At 36.9% G+C, this 20,159-nt stretch overlaps 1 protein-coding gene across 2 annotated transcripts in view; it reads left to right on the top strand.

The window, feature by feature from the left end:
• The window catches only part of MAGI2 (membrane associated guanylate kinase, WW and PDZ domain containing 2), a 1,308,856-nt gene that overhangs the window by 826,290 nt on the left and 462,407 nt on the right, over positions 1-20,159 (top strand). For both annotated transcript variants that reach the window (XM_024738094.1, XM_024738093.1), the window contains exon 5: positions 13,367-13,577. In XM_024738094.1, coding sequence (XP_024593862.1) covers positions 13,367-13,577 — 211 coding nt within the window. The remainder of the gene's footprint in view (positions 1-13,366; positions 13,578-20,159) is intronic.

Here is a 20,159-nt window from a genome sequence, read left to right as displayed (position 1 = left end):
TTTTTGCGGTACGCGGGCCTCTCACCGCCGTGGCCTCTCCCGTTGCGGAGCACAGGCTCAGCGGCCATGGCTCACGGGCCCAGCAGCTCCACGGCATGTGGGATCCTCCCGGACCGGGGTATGAACCCGTGTCCCCTGCATCGGCAGGCAGACTCTCAAGCACTGCACCACCAGGGAAGCCCTCAGGGATGTCTTTTTAAATCAAGGCAGACTCACTTTGCGATAAATCTGAAAGCGAAGCACTATTTGAACCTCTTTGTGCCCTCAGATTGATTCAACATTTTTGGAATCTTGCATTCAACCTTTTGTAGAGAGGTCTTTCCTGTTTCTCTGAGTGTTTATATGATGTATATGAGAGAGAGATTTATACATGAAGGAAGAAGGCACAGCAAAAGCAACCAGGCTCACACCGGGGTTTGTAGAGCACATACAGAAATGTTTGTGTCTTCAGGTTCTCCAGGCACTGTTAGAGTTGAAGCTTATTTCTAGTCATGGCCATCCATTCTCTCTAGGCCTGATATTCACCCTGTAGCCCATTTTCTTATCACATATTTCTCCTAATGGATGTGATTATAATTTCAGTGTGAAATCTTAGCTACTTTATTGTCAGACAAAAATTGCTCAAGTTATTTCTGGCTGAGGGCTGGTCTTTGGCTCTGAAGAGGGAAGGTCTCTGGATAAGGTCTCTCTGGGCACTCAGAGATAAGGGGATAGCACCTTTATCTTTTACTTCCTAATTGACTTCTTACTCTCATCAAAAAATACCTTGACTCCAATTTGGCCCCAAAGACTGGCACTTGAATGATCAAGATCAAGGTTAAATAAAGCCTTCTTCCTTTTCTCTTTCAGCCCCTTTGATGTTCCTAAAACTTCAGAAGGTGATGTTATGTTTCATGTAGTACTAATCTCCTGATTTTTTTCAGAATTCTGAAAGCGAGATCTAAGAATTATTGTACATACGTGTCCTATATTTCATTTCATACCTTGCTTTGGTCTTTGAACATTTTCAATACTTATCAGTTTCTCTCACCCCAGAGTTAGTTGAAGATTTGGAGAACTTGTTTCTATATGATAAATATCTTCAGAATTCAGTACATTATGAAAACCACATAACACATAAATTTCAAAGATGTGAGGGTTCATTTTATTGCCATTATTCCAGTCTGCTTTTATTTTTTTTAATAGATCTTTATTGGAGTATAATTCCTTCACAATACTGTTAGTTTCTGTTTTACACCAAAGTGAATCAGCCATATGCATACACATGTCCCCATATCCCCTCCCTCTTGAGCCTCCCTCCCATACTCCCTATCCCACCCCTCTAGTTCATCACAAAGCACCAAGCTGATCTCCCTGTGCTATGCTGTGGCTTCCCACTAGCTATTTTACATTCGGTAGTATATATATGTCGGTGCTACTCTCACTTCGCCCCAGCTTCCCCCTCCCACCCCGTGTCCTCAAGTCCATTCTCTATGTCTACATCTTCATTCCTGCCCTGCAACTAGGTTCATCAGTACCACTTTTCTTTTCTTTTTTTTTTTTTTTTAGATTCCATTTATATGCATTAGAATACGGTATTTGTTTCTCTCTTTCTGACTTACTCCACTCTGTATCAGTCTGCTTTTATAAAATGTTAAAAATTAATAGAAGAAAATATGCTAGTTAAGGAAGCACTTCTTCTCCCCTGTTAATGGAAAATAATTCCCTCTACTAATCTTCTTAGTAATTCTTTCCAATTTAGTTTTTTATGTCTCAGGATTTCTTTCCTGTCATCTTCCACTCACAGACCTTGCATGTTTCTATTCTTATAATTCCTCATATTGTTCTTTTAATATTCCAAAGAACTTGTAACCAATTGTGGGTTTTAGATATAGATGAAAATAATTTTGAGGTATTGAATATGCTTCCTTAATAATTCATATTTCCCTGGTTAGCCTCCTAAAATAGATGAGATCCAATTTGGTTACAAATATTACAGATAAAAAGTAATCTCTTTACAGGATTGGGAATTCCTGCTCTCTCAACTGATACATCATCTCAAAACTCAGCAGCATAGTTAATCATTACCCTAACTTTCCCTAATTCTAATATTTTGTTCTAGACTTGTGTTTCTTTCATGGTCTCAAATATTAAAAGGAAACATTAGTTAACATCTCAGGAAAAAAAAATTGTACATATTTTTTATTTTCCACAGTGTTTAAGGGCCACCCTTCCTCATTCTCATACCGTATATAAAAAAAAAATCATAGTGCATTTTTTTAGAACTTAGAAAAACTTTAGGAGAAGTAAGGAGTCAGAAAATACCAACTACAATTCAGTTATCAGCATGCATAGAAACATCTCAGAAGGAGCAGAAAATATAATCATCTCTGCTAACTGCATTGCTAGAGCAGTGGGAGTAGAAGCAGGAGGAAAACTACTTTGCACTGTATTTCTTCTTTGTACTTTTGGATTTTGTCCAAGTGCTTGTTTTACTACATCAAAAAAAGTAATTAGGGCTTCCCTGGTGGCACAGTGGTTGAGAGTCCGCCTGCCGATGCAGGGGACGCGGGTTCGTGCCCCGGTCCGGGAAGATCCCACATGCCGCGGAGCGGCTGGGCCCATGAGCCTTTTTCTTTATTTTAAAAATGTATTTGTAAACACTGCCCTTCCCCTGAATCAGCATGTACAATTCTAAATATACCATATGATCCCAATTATGTAGACAAATAGGTCCCGAAAAAAAAAAAAAAAAAAAAAAAAGTAATTATATTTTTTCTAAGTCATGAGCAAATATTCACTAATCACTAAGATGCAAATATTTTGGCCCCCATAGTATAATTCTTCTTCTCATTTGAGAAGGTTAGGGAAAGCAAGGAGAATTGATAAGAGCACTCTTTGAGCAGTGACCTACGATGTTGACTTCTTCCAGTCAACTGGCTACATAGAATGCAGGTGGCCACTGCATGACAGCTTCCTTTCTGAAGGCAGAATGTCCTCAATTTTCACTATAGAATATGATCTATAGTATGGCCATATCAAAAATCAGTTACAATGATATTTTTCTCCTGTCCAAGATCAAGCCTGAAGTAATCACTCAAGCTTGATTCATTTACAAGAGCCTAAAGTTCAAATTCCAAGAAATTCAGCTTGTAGCAGTGAAGCAAACAGCAGTTGTGACAGCCTCCACTCCTTCCCACCTCTGACTACAATACAATAAGACTTTATATCACCCTATCAAACATACTTTTTGATAAGATTGTTGAGTTTGCAAGAAAGCAAAGGAAATCTTCAAGCCCCACCACTTCCACCACCATGGTCACTACTACAAATGAGCAGAAACAAGAGTGTGGAGCAGTCTATTGTTAGACTTAAAAGCCAAGCTTGCCCTGACGCTATATGAGGAGACTAAGGTTTGGGCTAATATAAAATCGGGGAGCTATGTCTCTGATTCTGATGTAAATCAGTACCCTCAAAGGTACTGGAGTGATGCCAAGTTCATAGCTCAGTAGCAGCCCCTGGCACCCAGCAAAATCAAATGCAGAACTCTGTAGGAAAACATACAGAACTTGGAAAAAAATTGTGGTTTCTGAGGATTATTTTCCCTACTTTAAATCACTTAACACCACAGCATGTTTCAACTGAGGAAGAAAAACTCAATTTGTGCAAAGACCTTTTAAAGAAGAAACGTTAGCTTTGTGTGTTTCCTTTTTTTCTTTAGAAATTGCAGTTTTTTGAAAACACCTAATATCTTTCTTTTTCTTATTAGTTATCCATTTTATACATATTAGTGTATACATGTCAATCCCAATCTCCCAATTCATCCCACCACCACCACCCCTGCCCCATTTTCCCCCCTTGGTGTCCATACATTTGTTCTCTACATCTTTGTCTCCATTTCTGCCTTTCAAACCAGTTCATCTGTACCATTTTTCTAGATTCCACATATATGTGTTAATATATGATATTTGTTTTTCTCTTTGTGGCTTACTTCACTCCGTATGACAGACTGTAGGTCCATCCACATCTTTACAAATGACCCAATTTCATTCCTTTTTATGGCTGAGTAATATTCCATTGTATATATGTACCACATCTTCTTTATCCATTCATCTGTCGATGGGCATTTAGGTTGCTTCCATGACCTGGCTATTGTAAATAGTGCTGCAATGAACAATGGGATGCATGTGTCTTTTTGAATTATGCTTTTCTCTGGGCATATGCCCAGTAGTGGGATTGTGGGGTCATAGGGTAATTCTATTTTTAGTTTTTTTAAGGAGCCTCCATACTGTTCTCCATAGTGGCTGTATCAATTTACATTCCCACCAGTAGTGCAAGAGGTTTCCGTTTTCACCACACCCTCTCCAGCATTTGTTGTTTGTAGATTTTTTGATGATGGCCATTCTGACCGGTGTTAGGTGATACCTCATTGTAGTTTTGATTTGCATTTCTCTAATAATTGGTGATGTTGAGCAGCTTTTCATGTGCCTCTTGGCCATCAGTATGTCTTCTTTGGAGAGATCCCTATCTAAGTCTTCTGCCCATTTTTTGGTTGGGTTGTTTGTTTTTTTTAATATTGAGCTGCATGAGCTGTTTATATATTTTGGAGATTTATCCTTTGTCTGTTGCTTTGTTTCCAAATATTTTTCTCCCATTCTGAGGGTTGTCTTTTCGTCTTGTTTATAATTTCCTTTGCTGTGCAAAAGCATTTAAGTTTCATTAGGTCCCATTACCTCCATTACTCTAGGAGGTGGGTCAAAAAAGATCTTGCTGTGATTTATGTCAAAGAGTGTTCTCCCTATGTTTTCCTCTAAAAGAAAACACCTAACATCTTAAAAATCATTTGAAATTGACCACATACTTTTTGTTTCAGTGGGGAGAAATCATTTAGGCTGCTTGGCTGATTTAACTACACAATTTATTTAGTGTTCTAGGTGGTAGAACTCACTGATAAAAATATATAACATTTCCTGAACATCTACTATGTTCTGGTAGTTGACTGTTCTAAGCAATTTGTATACAAATAAGGGTTACCTATAACCCTTATAGGTCAGTAATGTTGTTCCATTGTACATTTAAGGAAATTGAGGCATGCACAGAGTGAGTTAAATAACTTGCCCAACAGCACGCCATGAAGGACAAATTCAAACCCAGGCAGTCTCACACCAGCCTTAGCAATTATATTCTACTGCTTCTTGTGGAGTATGTTTGTTGCTATCGAGAATGGCTAAACAAAAAGAAAAAAAAATTAATCTCAAATTATTCCTATTTTCTTTCCTTATAAGCTATAAATATGTCCCTCAATCTTTCTCTTTTTCCCATTAAATGTTTTTTAGCCATGCTTATTTCCAAAGAAATAACATGAAGGCAGGAGAAATAACATAAAGACATGAGATTTATTAAAATTTGTCACCGAGCCATTAAAAATATAAGTTGCAGAGCTCCCTTACAGGGTAAAATAAATTTTGGAAATTCAACTTTTATGACTGTTCAAAGAAGTGAAATCAACAATTTCCTATCTGGCTTTAAGATATTATTTTCCCTCATTTCAAAGGATGGCAATTACAGAAAGCTGAACGTTAACTGTAAGCATAGACTGTATCAAGTGAAAATATGGTTAAGGTATAAAATAGGCAATCTTCTTCTTGAAATGGTTTTATCTTGGTTTCTGATTATTCTTTAATAAAACTCAGTAGGGGGACATTCAAAACCATGGTATTTCTGATTTATCCTTAGTCTTGTATCCAGAAGGCAATGTGTTAGATACTGCTAGGGTAATAAACATGTAAGTAAGCGGAATGGCTACTATACATGCTGTAATATCAAAACCTGAGACTGGACCAGAACTGTAGAATTTATGCAGACTGTACTGAATGCAAAAATGCATATATTTACCTCTCTTCCCATTAAATGGTTTTCAGTCCCTGTACTATATACAGATCTTTGAGTTCTTCTGAATTTCTTATGGGAAGAAGGAAATTATTTGCTGAGTCCAACAAAACTTTAGGGTAGGAAAGATGAAAGAAACTATATTTCTTAATTCTTCACAGCAATAAAAGTGTACATAAAACACGTTTTTATAGGCCATTGCTTATAAGACTGTATATTACCAATGCCTATTTTGTTTCTCAATGTTTCTATAAATTTCTAGTAAATACAACAGTCCTGGTCAAAGGGAAATTTTTCTTTATGATTATCATTCTTTAAAAATAGGTGTTCCTTCTTTATTGAAATATTTTTTGTTTCTATTGTTATGGCAAAAATAAACCCCTTGCTCTGGTTTGTAAGGCATCTAAGGGACCGAGAAATGCAAAATGGAATGCTCAAAAAATGCCAGTGTTTGATAAAGTCTTTTCACTTAAGCAGCAAGCGTCTTGGGGGAAAATTAATTTACATATCACAAAAATTCATGTTTGGATTCAACAATAAAACCATGCTGAGAAATGTGTCTTAGAAGTTAAAAAGGGCAATTCTACATGACCACTGCTTAATCAAGAAATACCTTCAAACCACTATAAAAGTAAAATGTGCTTGGGGTTATTTGGCTCTTTCTCTTTAGTCAGAATTTAAACAGTCTAAGGTTTCTCAAATTGCAGATCTGACATATATGAGATCTGTGTTAGGGCACATTTGCATGCATAGAACTTTAAGCTGAACTCCATGGGAGGAGGGGAGTGCTAGCAGGAATGGCTACACATGCACCTTGGCTGGTCGGTAAAATCTGTTCTTTCCTATCCTTAATTACTAAAAGTATGTTTTGGTGGTACATCCAGACAATGGAATATTATTCAGTGCTGCAAATAAATGAGCTATAAAGCTATTAAAAGACATCACGCAGGGCTTCCCTGGTGTGGTGGCGCAGTGGTTGAGAGTCCGCCTGCCGATGCAGGGGACACGGGTTCGTGCCCCGGTCCGGGAAGATCCCACATGCCGTGGAGCGGCTGGGCCCGTGAGCCATGGCCGCTGAGCCTGCGTGTCCGGAGCCTGTGCTCCGCAACGGGAGAGGCCACAGCAGTGAGAGCCCCGCAAAAAAAAGACATCAAACAAACTTAAATGTGTATTACTAAATGAAAGAAGCCAAAGCAAACTTAAATGTGTATTACTAAATGAAAGAAGCAAATCTGAAAAGACTCTCTATACTATATGACATTCTGGAAAAGGCAAAACTATGGAGACAGTAAAAACATCAGTGGTTTCCAAGAGTTAGAGGAGAGAGAGGGATGAAAAGCAGAGCACAGAGGACTTTTAAGGCAGTGAAACTACTATGTATATTACAGTGGTGGATGTGTGTCATTATACATTTGTTGAAACCCATAAAACATACAACACCAAGAGTGAACCCTGATGTAAACTATGGATTTTGAGTGATAATGATGTGTCACTGTAAGTTCATCAATTGTAATAAATGCACCACACTGGTGGAGGATGTTAGTAATGGGGGAGACAATGCATTTGTGGGGACAGGGAGTACATAGGAAATTTCTGTAGCTTTCTCTTAATTTTGCTGTGAACTTAAAATTGATCTAAAACATAAAGCATATTTTTTAAAAAGTCCATTCTGTTCTTAATGGGTACTTTCTCAGTTACTTATATAATACCCAACATATCTGATTTTTTAAAATATTAAGCCACATACAGAAGAAAGACATAATTATGTTACCTAAAATGTAGTAAAGTTAATTTCTATTCTCCTTATTAAGCAGGGAAACGATTGTAATGTAGCATGAAATGATAATTTATAGTCCCAGACATGGTAAATATTGGTTTGGTGGATTGTAAGATAAACTTGCCTAATATACTATTTAATGAGTTGAATTGTTTCCCCCCAAAATTCATATGTTGAAGTCCAAACCACCAGAATCTCAGAATGTGATCTTATTTGGAAATAGGAAGAGGTTATCTTAACTACGTAGTAGTAGTAATTAGTTCTACTAATTAAGTTGTAGATCGGTAGAGTGGGCCCCTGACCCAGTACGACTAGTCTCCTTCTAAAAAGGGGCAATTAGGACCCAGGCATGTATACAGGGAGAATACCATATGAAGATTGTAGTTATGCTGCCACAAACCAAGGAACTACCAGAAGCCAGCAGAGAGGACTGCAACAGATCCTTCTGTAACATCTTCAGAGGGAGCATGACCCTGCTGGTGAACCCTTGTTCTAGGGTTTCTAGTCTCCAGAACTGTAAAACAATAAATTTGTATTAAGTCATCCAGTTTTGTACTATTTTGTTATGACAGCCCTAGCAAACTAATACTTACCATTTGGCCCACAGTCTCCTTAACTGCCCACTGCCTAGCCTAGTGCTTGGCACTTAGCAGGGGCTCAACAGATGCTCAATTAATTAATTAATTACTACCATTTTCCTAGTACGTAATATAGCAAATATAATGCCAGTTTCTTCCTTTGCTGACTGTTAAATAATGGAGTTTCTCAGACAGCTGCCTTAGGTACTCTTGTTTCCCTGTGCCTTATCGTCTCCCTAGAGAATTGTATACAACTCTTTTGTGTCACTGAGTATCCTTCAATAAATCATTGTGGTAGTACTCTGCATTGTTATCCACTGGGGGGAAGTACTTCCTCTCCACCTCCCATGTTGTCTTGCATGTCAAAGAGGGTACTTAATTTTCACTCCACTGGCTCCTTGACTTATTCTGCCCAAAAGAGGTAGAGTGACTTCTCTGAGTGATACATCTTTGAAGGATAATCTGGGCCTCCTTGGCTCAAGTCCTCTTTTTATTTCCTCTTAATACCCTGCATGGCTCTTCCGGGAACATGTTCTACCCCTGCATGGGAAACCTGCCCTGGTTCAGTACTGCCTGTGGGTATATCAGCTTGATTCTGCATTTTACCAGAAGCCCTTGACCCTCACCATAAACTGCATCCCTAGATTAGCCTTTATGAATAGTAAATGTGGGGATGTTGTGGTTGTCCATTTGCCTTACTCATTTTTTTTCTCTTATTTTCTTCAAATAAAGAAAGTGGATGCTCCTTATTACTTACATTTCAACCCAATTCTCAGTAGCCTGATAAAAAGTTCTTTTTCTCTCTCCCATTAAGCTCTTGTCAAGTATCTTGCACATTGTAGGTATAAATTCATGTTTGCTAATGTAACAATTGATTGATTAGATAAGAATAAAGGAATGAATGAATAAATGAGCTAGATAAACTGGGAGAACATGGCTCAGTAATCTCTAGCACATCAATAGTTATAAATATAACTATAGACATCTCCAAAGACTCTAGACTTTTTTTTTTCAGGAGATGTCTCACATTTCTCTTGAAAATATAATAGTTATTTAGACGAAGAAAAAAGTTTAATTGTTCATAGCTAATCTTTGACTTTCTCTGTTAGCATATTCTATATTTTCTCTTTATGCATTCATTTAATCCATTCCAGCTTGGCCTTCCCATCCACCACTCCACTGCAACTAGTACCACAGCTGGTAGCTAACATCCCCAGTGACCTCCATATCTTGAATTTCATTAGATTTTACATCCTAATCTTGCTGATGGACTGTTTGGAAGTTTTGGCCACAGTTAAGTGTTTCCTCCTCATTGACCTTTGCTTGGCTTCTGTGCCAGAAAGATCAACTGGTTTTTCTGTTACTTCCCCGGTTGCTCTTCCCTCGTCATTCTCTCGGTGACTTAAATGTTGGAGTTCCTCAGACAGCTGCTCTAGGTGTTCTTGTTTCCACTTGCTGCACTGTCTCTCTAGGCAATTTCATTCGCTCCTGTGGCTTAAATTATAATACAATCTATCCGTATGCTGTAGTCTTTCAAGCTGATTCCCTCCAGCCAAGAACTCATTGACTTGACATCTCCATTGTGAGTTTGGCATGGACTTCCATCTGTTGTGCCTAAAATTACAGCCATTATCTTTCCCACTCCTGACAGAGTCCTGCTCCTCCTGTCATGGTGCCTAGCTCAGTGAATTGCTTTGCCCCCCACTGGGTTTACCATGACTTCTCATTTGTCCTTATCTGTACCTTTTTTAAAATATCATACCAAATGCGTATTCTACATTTTTTTTCAGTTCATAAAAAGAAGCCATGCCCATGCCACCAACGTCTCTGTCTCAAACACAAAAATAACTCCCCAATGGTCTGTAAATATCTACTCTTAACACTCTCAAACCCCCAGAATAGCTAAGAGGGTCTTTGCGGAGAATAAAAACCTACTTGTGTCATCCCCTTGATTAAGACACATCAGTACCTTCTCGTTACTCTCAGGATACAGTCTCAAATTTTGAGCATGCTTTCTAAGGCCTAATCTATTCCTTTTTTATGTATTTCTTTCTCCCTTACTTTCCTCTGAAAGAAGTCACTTGACTCCTTTTTCTAGTCTCAGATTTGATAGCATGTTGGAAAAAGGGCTTTCCTTGATTCTTTATGAGGAATGTGTATGCGTAAGATCTCATCTTTCCCTTTGATAGTATTCATCGCACTTAAAATTGTTTAAAGACTACACATCTTGAAATAGTTGGAGTTCTGTGAGAGCAAGGATCATGCCTCTCTTGTTTGCTCTTCTGTCCTTGGTGCCTGACACCAATTGAGTGTTTAATAAATACTGATTAGGTGAATATTGAATAAATGAGTGTGTTCAGATCATGACCTTGCTTTTTAACTTTTCAAATGCAACACGACATTTGGAAATACCTGAGAACAGTACGCTTCACGTATTGGTAATTACATGCGGTAATAAGGTACAGCAAGGAGAATCTAAAAAGAGCAATGGTACCTTCTCTTGCTGTTTCTTTCCTGCACAATTTACAAAGGTTAAATATGTATGAAGAATCAGCTGGGAGACTACATCACTAAGGGCCATATTATTTTCATAAAATCTTCTTTTTAAGGGCAAAACAACAAAAGCTTGTAAAGTGTTCTTGTCCTAATTCCTAAAGATGCTTTCATATTGCTCTCTGAGACTGACGCATATGGGGAAAACACTTAATCCAAGCCGTTGATTAAGACAAAAAGTACATTCTACTTTAATTTACTCATTTTAAATTACCTTTATTATTTTTAAACTTATAAATATAATAGCCAACTAATGCAAAGATACGTGAAAAAACTCCCACACCCATACAAATGTACTGTTTTTGTTTAATCAGAGTTAACCATCTGTTGTACATCTCTCCATCTTGTTTTTTTGTTCATATACTTGTAAACAAAATTATTTGCATATATCTAGCTTGCTGTTTGCTTTTTTTTTAAAAAATAGAATTAACAGTGTACACGTATTACTCTTCAATTTGGATTACTCTTTGAATAGTAATGATTAGCACCTTTTCCAGGTCAGCAGGTCTTTACACTACATAGTTTTCCATGGTAATGATAACCACAATTTGTTTAATCATACCCTCATTGATAGGCATCCAAATCGTTTCCAGGTCTTTGCTACTACAAACAGTGCTACGATAAATATTATTATATAGCTGTTTTTATACACCACCACGTTTATTCCTAGAGGTTATATTCTCAAACTGGGATTACTGAGTTGAAGCATATATGTATTTGTATATATTTTTTAATGTTCATAGCTATGGATTAGGTTCCCAAACAATTGTGGAGTTTCATATTTCCAAGAGGGCTGCCTCACCATCACATTAACATTGTATGTCAGTAGTGTCTCCTTCCAGTTTCTGGATTAAGCTGTCCCCACCATGCCTTCTGCTGTGAAGAAGCCATAGTGACCCTCAGTGCAGGCGGATTGGTTCTCTATTCTTAGCTACTTTCCAAGTCTCCACCAGAGCATACTTGGACTTCTGCCTGATGTGCATGCCACAGGGAAGTCTTGGGAGTAGTATTTGCCAAATGTATTCATCCATTTATCTCTGACACCCCAGTGGAGATTTGGAGCCACTCTGCAGGAAACATTCCTCCCAAAGTTCCAAACTAAAGTAGTTATAGGCCCCCTCTGCTTTTGGCTCCGTTGATCTTTTCTGTGGTTTCCCTCTTCTTACCATTACCTTGCCACACCCGAGGCCAAAACCTAAATATAGTGGTGCTGAATCCCTGAATGAACCAGGGAGTATCTTAAATCTAAATTTCCCCTTTGAATTTCTCTCCCAATCACCATCTTACCTTGTAGGAAATTTCTCTGAACCTGAGCTTTCCAAAGGTAAGATTTCATTCAGAACTTTTGCACGTTTAAAAGTGACTTTCTTTTGCCTAGATAGATGAATATTATTTTGGTAGAGTTAATTTCTTGGGTTGCTGTACTTTTCTTTTCTTCAAGTTACTACAGGTGTTACCTTATCGTCTTTGAGCTTAGGGTATTATAGATGAAACGTCTGATGATCTTCTGTTCCTCTTTTTTTTGGTAATTTTCTTCAATGTGGAAGCTTGTAAAGTTGTTTCTTAACATTGGAGCTTGGAAATTTCACCTAGATGTGTTTAGGTGGAATAAATACTTCATTAATTTGGCCTCAGATTCAGTGAACCATTTTAATCTTCAGACTCAAGTGTTTCTTCATTTTAGGCAACTTATATTCTATTTTTATTGAGTTGTTATTTCTTCTCCATGTGGCCCTTTTCCTCATTCTGGAGCTCATACCATTTGCATGTTGGTACCCTTGGGTCTGTCCTCCAAGCCTTTTATCATTTCTCTTAAGGTATGTATCTCTTTTAGTTTTTGCTCTGTTGTATTAGTTTTCTATTGCTGCTGTAACAGATTACCACACACCTAGTGGCTTAAAACAATGCATATTTTTTTATCATACAGCTCTGTAGGTTAGAAGTCTGACCTGGGTCTCACTAGGCTAAAATCAAGATGTCTGAAAAACTGTTCTTTTCTAGAGGCTCTAGAAGAGAATCTATTCTTTTGCCTTGCCAGCTTCTAAAGGCCACCCCCATTTCTTAGCTTGTGTTTGGTCCCTTCCTATCTTCAAAGTCAGCACCGGTGCATCTCTTTTGCCATTCTTCAGTAGTCACATATCCCTCTCACACTCGTCTTCTGCTTTCCTCTTACACTTGTAAAGACCCTTGTCACTAAAATAAGCCCACCTGAATGGTTGAAGATAATCCCCCAATCGCAAGGTCCTTAGTTTAATCAGTTCTGCAAATCTTCTTTTGCCATGTAAGGTAAAAATCACATGTTCCAGGGCGTAGGGCATGGCCATTCTTAGGGAGCATTACACTGTCTGCCACACCTGCATTGTGAAATGGTCGTCCAAGTTAGTCATCAGCAATAATTAGTTGAAGGATCTGTGAGAATGATGAGTGAAAAGGGAACTCCAATAGGCCTACTGATAATTTTCAGAGCTGGTTACAATTGTGCTTTTCCTATTAGCCTTCACAGAGCTCATTCCCTGATGAACGTAGTCCGCACTCACTCAGAAGTTACAGTGGCTCGAGTGACTAACCCTATGCTCTTGTTCTCTCATAGAATCCAGTGAACATGAAGACAAGAGTGCAGGTGCCTCAGGGGAGACACCCTCCCAGCCTTATCCTGCACCAGTGTATAGTCAACCCGAGGAGGTGAAGGAACAGATGGATGATGCAAAACCAACTAAACCTGAAGAGCATGATGAATCAGACCCATTGCCTGATAACTGGGAAATGGCCTATACAGAGAAGGGTGAAGTCTACTTCATTGAGTGAGTTTCACACATTTCTCTGAACATTTCCACAAAGATCATAGTGGTACATAAATGATGTTGTAAATGGAGATGTGGTCAAAGTATTGAATTTCATCAATTGTGATATTAGCTTCCTTCTTCATAAGAGAATAAGGGCATAGCACCTTAATACAATTAAAGATCCTAGTTTACAGCTATAAATCAACGAATGAATTAAACAATACCACTGTAAAATTTGTTGCAGTCATGACTAAAAAGGCAAATCTCCATGTGATGTTATTATTGAATTAGAAATAGTGAATTTGTCATGAGGAAATGCTTACTCTACCCTTCCAAGACCTCCGTGTAGTTCAAATGAGATAATCCCCATCTTTTAATTCAAATTGGTGGAAACCTCAACCATCATGTCCAGTGGTTTAATAGGATGCAACTATTGAGAGCAAAATACTTGCTAGTCACAAGTGAGAATGTTTTAAGCATTTGACCCTGAGGTCAGGTGTCAATAAAATCATGTGTTTGTATAGCTCATCATATTTATTTTTATTAAATTCCATTCTATTTGTTGCTTACCATTTTTATGACTTGGCAAGGAAAATGAAATGCTAATTTTGAACTCACTAGTGATACATACTCAATCTAATCTTTTCTTTCTTTAGGGACTTTTTTTCCCAAACTGAATTTTTATATATTTTATTAACAACATTGTCTAGCTTTCCTTTTCTTTACCTTCTACGAGTAGAACAACATTTTAAAACTCCTAAGTTGATCTTAGTTCAAAATTAACTTGTTGATGTGCATGAGACAATCAAAACGTTCATTAGAATAAAAACTAAAAATATTGTAAATGAACAACAACCCTTATTCCCTCAAAGTTGTAGAAGTCTCAAAGAGAAAAATTAATAGAATCTGAAGTTTTCAGTGCTGATAGTAGATAAAAATATGTAAACTCTGATTATTTGAGAAAAATATTAAAACTAGATTCCCTTTCCCAACCTGGAGTGATTTGTGACTTAGATCTCCATAGGCAGAACTCAATTGTGAAATTGAAATGTTACCACATGCCAATATTTAATTCTCACGTGAAAACTTTGTAGCATGTGACCAAGGAAATACATAACCAGGTAATTACTTGGTGCTCTGCTTGACTCCAACATGGATGAGAAATGCGGAAAATATATTGCCACCATTCACCTTTTGACAAATCTTATAAGTTTAAAAAAGAAAAAAAGAATAAGAATCTCTTGCATATTTCTTATTGCTATAATCAATGACCCAGAGACATCTTTTATCAATTAATTGGAAAAGAGAAAGTCTTATAGAATTTTTTAAATGTTCGAAAGTGTTTATATCAAAAACATAATTTTGTTATTGATAAGCATAGCATAGCGCCACTGCAGACCAGAAGTCAAAATATAAACCCTAGATGTGAGGTCATGCATTGGTGTTCAGAACAACTGATGTTCAGAACAGGGAGACTGATGACATACACATTTTTATTATATAATACAGGCGGAGTAAGACATGTGGAAGTAATAAAAGAAAACCAGCATGGCAAGTTGATGAAAAAACTGTTTCCTTACAGTGTTTCCAATTGCGATTATAAAAACCTCCTTTTTTATGATTATAAAATAAACTTTCCCCTTTTAACTGTGTCAGATTTTGGGATTGTGGAGAAAAAGGACTTCTCATAAGACAGAAGTTGTGTTTATGGTTTATAGTAAATGATGAGGCTCTGTCAGGACTTGGGAGAATCGACCAAAATGACTCTATTAATATTCTAGTCAGTCATCCAGTGTCAGAATCCAAAGATTCATTAGATTTTGTCCCTGCTCTTAAATTTATTGTCAAGTTGGGGAAGAGAGAATAAGAGGAATAGTTAATTAGTAAACAATTGATTTTTGAGTTTTGTGATACTATTCAGAGAAGGATACGCTTAGCGTAGACTTAATAAAAGGAAGCATCCTAGGGAAGGTAAAGTAACATAGACTTGAAAAGTAGGTAACAGGTAGATAGAGCACTCCAGGTATAGGAACTGTCATTGCAAAGACCAGTGAGAAGACTGGTAGTATTAGGAGCAGAGATGTTGAGCTGAAAAATTAAGACGAAAAAAAAAAGGGGACAGTTTGAGTTGCAGTGAGAATGCTAATGCTGAGGGAGACTCATGCAGAGATCAGGGAGAAAGAAGAAGCCTGGAGTAAGGGCTGAAGTGAGCGTGTGATGGAAAGGTGATTAACGTAGGAGGCAGTGGCAAATGCCTGCTTAAAGAAGTCATTCACAGAGCAGAGGCACCCCCTGGCCCACCCTTCACCATGACCAGCTTGAGATCTGAGATCTGTCTTGTCTTCCTTCAAAAAGCTTACTTTGACTCTCACGACTCAGTGTGATAAGCTCAGGTGTCACAGAGCAAGGAGGAATCAGTGTCTTTTTCATCTGGTCCCTCATTTTCACACCATCACAACCTGCGCTGCCTCTTCCTTTCTCACTGACCTGCATTTCACTCTGCTGTACTTTTCTCTCAGTTAATTTTCTCCTGACTACTTGCACTCATTGCTCGGGAGTACATCTTTCCTTCCTAACTACATTTGACAAAATCAACATTTCAACCCACTGTCATTAATCTGTGGGTATCTTTGCTGTGGAATTCATAATGGATTCTTATGTAAATTAACTCTATACTATAAAAGTCCCTTGGAAACAATCTGGTAGAGAAGGATGCAGGGACAGGAGAGGGACCATGATGGGGCATTAGGAGTTTCTTAGGGACTAAGTCATGATATGTCCCAGAATTTCTGGCCAATAAACTTAAAAAAATTATATTATTTGTAACATAAAAGTTTGCAGTCCTGAAGCAAAATCATTGTAAAAAAAGAAAATAAAAAGGGAAAGTAGAGTAAGTTAAGAGGAAGGTAAAACAGATAGAAGAAAAGGTAGAAGAGACAGAAAATTAGAGATTTGTGAGGTAAGGAGAGCTGATGATACCAGTGAAAACTACTCTGGTACGAATATTGAGAGAGTTGCTTAGAGTAATGGAAGTCTCCCCGGGTAGGTAACACGTCCTTATTACACTTTACTGAATCTTGTTTTCAATGGAACAAATATCATGATAAAATATAAAATAAGTGAAATAAAGGAGAAGGACCCTGCAGTTCTGTGTAAAAATATATATATATATATATATATATATATATATATATATATATATATATATATATATATATATATATATATATATATATATATATATATATATATATATATATATATATATATATATATATATATATACTCATTTCTGAGTAGAAGAGGGGAACTCTACCTATGCTGAAGTGTTCATTTACGTATATATTTTTGAAATACACACACATATGTATACATACATACATACATGTGTGTATGTGTGTGTGTGTGTATATATATATATATATGTGTGTGGTGGGTTTTGAGTTAAGGTAATAAGTAATTTCATTTTTTTGTCTTCCATGCAATAATGTTTTAAAATAATTACTGATTTACTCAGTATTGCAGAGTAGTTTATATCTCAGTACTTTACAAGTGCTGCATTTAGAATATGAGAGGAATTTTTGTCATTGTTCTCAATACTGAACACGTGGGCCAACTGTATTTCCCACACTCTTCAAAACTACTTCCTTTGCTGAATAATAAAAGCGGATTCCTTTTATCACTTACAGTGATATTTAATGGGAAAAGGTGAATATCTGAGAAAGTATTTTTAAACAACAGAATTTTAAATGCAGGTGAATGTACTCTTCCAAACATGCTTTAAAGCATTTATAATGTCACATGTTTAGCAATTTTAAAAAGGCTTTCAAATTCATGACATTATTTAAAACCAGTAGTTGCCTTAACTCATACTATCTTTTCATTAATATTATCTTTTAAAATAGACAGTATATTAATTTTAAATTCAAATTAGTAATAATAGTTACCACATATTGAGTGCCTACTTTTTTCATGCTGTGTTCAGCTTGTTTAACAGTAATAGCTAGTATGTTAAGCATTTACACTTTGCTCATTTAATTCTCACTTTAGGAAGCTGCTGAGGCTTATAGAGGTAAGTAACTTGCCCTTGGTCATATAACCAGGAATGACAAAGCCAGGATGTTTGATTTCATTTTTTCAGCACATATTTATTGGGCACATACTGTGTGCTAGGAACTATTTTATTGAACCCTAGGAATATAGGGGTCAACAAAACTGACAAGATTCATGTTTTCATGGGACATACACTGGCTCCAGGGTCCTTGCTCTTAACTAATTTGCCATGGTGCGTACTTTACATGTATTATATCATAACCACCCTATAAAGAATTTGAGGTACCCCCATTTTATAGGTGAGATTCTGAGGCACCCTTGGACAAATTAACATTCCCAAGGTCTTATAGCTTTGTGACCCTGCAAAGCCATTGCCATTATCCCATACTAACTCCACAATATATAAACAGGCATTGGCTGAAAAAAAAACTTTTATAGTACAAATAGTATTTGTTTTATAAGTTTCTCAGCCAGAAATTCATTTTGCAGAGGCTAAATGTTCCATAAAGAATAGCTGCCACAGGATTAATCTGGATTGACATGCTTTGGGAATCCCATTAAATTAGTTCTTTGTTTGGGAGTCAGTTTAGTTAGTGACACACAAGAGACTGCTATTGCTTTGGCAAAAAACAAAACGGCAACAAGAACCTATTTGTTTACTACCAGCTTCCTGAATGGCAGTGAATGCTATGTCATCTTAAATAATAGATTTTTTAAAAGCAAGCTTTTGAAACTGCAAGTCACATCTGTGAAAAATGTCATGGCTCTACATGGTTTCCCCAATCTTTGTAAAGGCTGAATTTGCTTTTAAATTCTAAATAAGACACACAATCTGTTGCTTCTTGTGTTGCTGTATTTCCTTAAGTTTTATGTAAATCACCAATTACCATTTTCAACAAATTTAGAACTTTCATTTATTAAAAGAAGACAAAATATTTGAGAAATTTATTGAAAAGAAAAGGCGTTTTTTGGGTAAAGCCTAATGCTTTCTCATTCTAGGCTCAGCACATACCGATGAGTCGTGAAATCTTGTCTTGACTTACTCTCTGTAATTTGTATTACAATAACAGTAGATATATTGAATATTTTTATATGTTTTTTTCTGCACAGGATTCTAGTGCAATCTCTAAACAGAAAATAAGTGTTTTAGACCAAACATTAGTATGCAACAAATACCCATAATATCCAAAACAATATTTATGATAAAACTGCTTTTAAAAATGTTTTCTAAACATATGAAAGACAATATGATGACAAACTCATATACTTAATGAAATTTTAGGAATATTATTTAGGAAACAGATAACCACTGTAGAGGCTGACAGTTATTTTTTCTGTGGATTACCAATGTATAAATAGAAAAGATAGTAGCACAATGCAAGTCTTGAACAAAAAAGCTTCTGCTGCTCATTAGATGTATCCAATCATTGCATTTAATAGTTCTTCCTTTTGAAATGATGATCTAGAGGGAAGACAAAAGCTTCCAGAAAACAATGTAATCATTCTGAGGATTTTATTGACTATAATATAAAATGGAATCAGTCTATATTCCTCTAAAAACTAATGTTAATTTTTAAAAATACATAAAATACACTCAATAATCTCGATGATATTATTGATTCTGAACCTACATGACCACTGTTGGAACTTTAACATCCACATACATCTTGAATTGCTCAGAGGACTCTAAAATATTTACCTGGGCCTTGTTTACCTTGTTCAAAAGGTTATTATGTTTCATGCCATCAGATATTATTGAGTTCAATCTCTTATTATTCTTCTGAGTTAGTATCTCCCAGGATGAAAATATAGTGTATCAGATAAAGACTGAGATTCAGAATTGGCTTTTTCGGAGAACTTTTTAAATTCAATGTGTTTGTCATTGTTTTAAGTCTGTTACTGTTTTTTAGAGAAAATGGAGCTAAGGAAAGGAGTGTATTTGATAATAAAAGTTTCTCATTCTACTAATCAGATTTCAGGTGATGAAATGTCATCCAGTATTTGTGCAGTAGTGAAAACATTATTTTGATCTTGGTGTCAAGACAAAGGTAGGAAGGAGAGAGGGAAACAATGAAAAGAGAAAGGAGGGGCTTCCCTGGTGGCGCAGTGGTTGAGAGTCTGCCTGCCGATGCAGGGCACACGGGATTCGTGCCCCGGTCCAGGAAGATCCCACATGCCGCGGAGCGGCTGGGCCCGTGAGCCATGGCCACCGAGCCTGCGCGTCCAGAGCCTGTGCTCCGCAACGGGAAAGGCCACAACAGTGAGAGGCCCGCATACCACAAAAAAGAAAAAAAAAAAAGAGAGAGAGAGAGAAAGGAAAAGAGGATTTGTCTTAAAATTGGGTTTAAATCGAGCCGTATATATACCTAGGAAACCATTATGGAGTTTGAGCCCCAACTGGACAAACATAGAGTAGATGAAAAAGTAGAATGGAGGATAGACTGTGGCACGATCTATATGACAATTTTGTTTTGCTCCTAATAAACACTCTACTCATTTGATAGCATTTTTTTTTTTTTTTTTTTTCGGGACGCGGGCCTCTCACTG

The sequence above is a fragment of the Neophocaena asiaeorientalis genome, unplaced genomic scaffold, assembly GCF_003031525.2.
Source record: "Neophocaena asiaeorientalis asiaeorientalis breed wild unplaced genomic scaffold, Neophocaena_asiaeorientalis_V1.1 scaffold170, whole genome shotgun sequence".
Lineage (NCBI taxonomy): Eukaryota > Metazoa > Chordata > Mammalia > Artiodactyla > Phocoenidae > Neophocaena > Neophocaena asiaeorientalis.
Note: the sequence above shows the minus strand (reverse complement) of the source record. Positions and strands in the feature narration are given on the sequence as shown.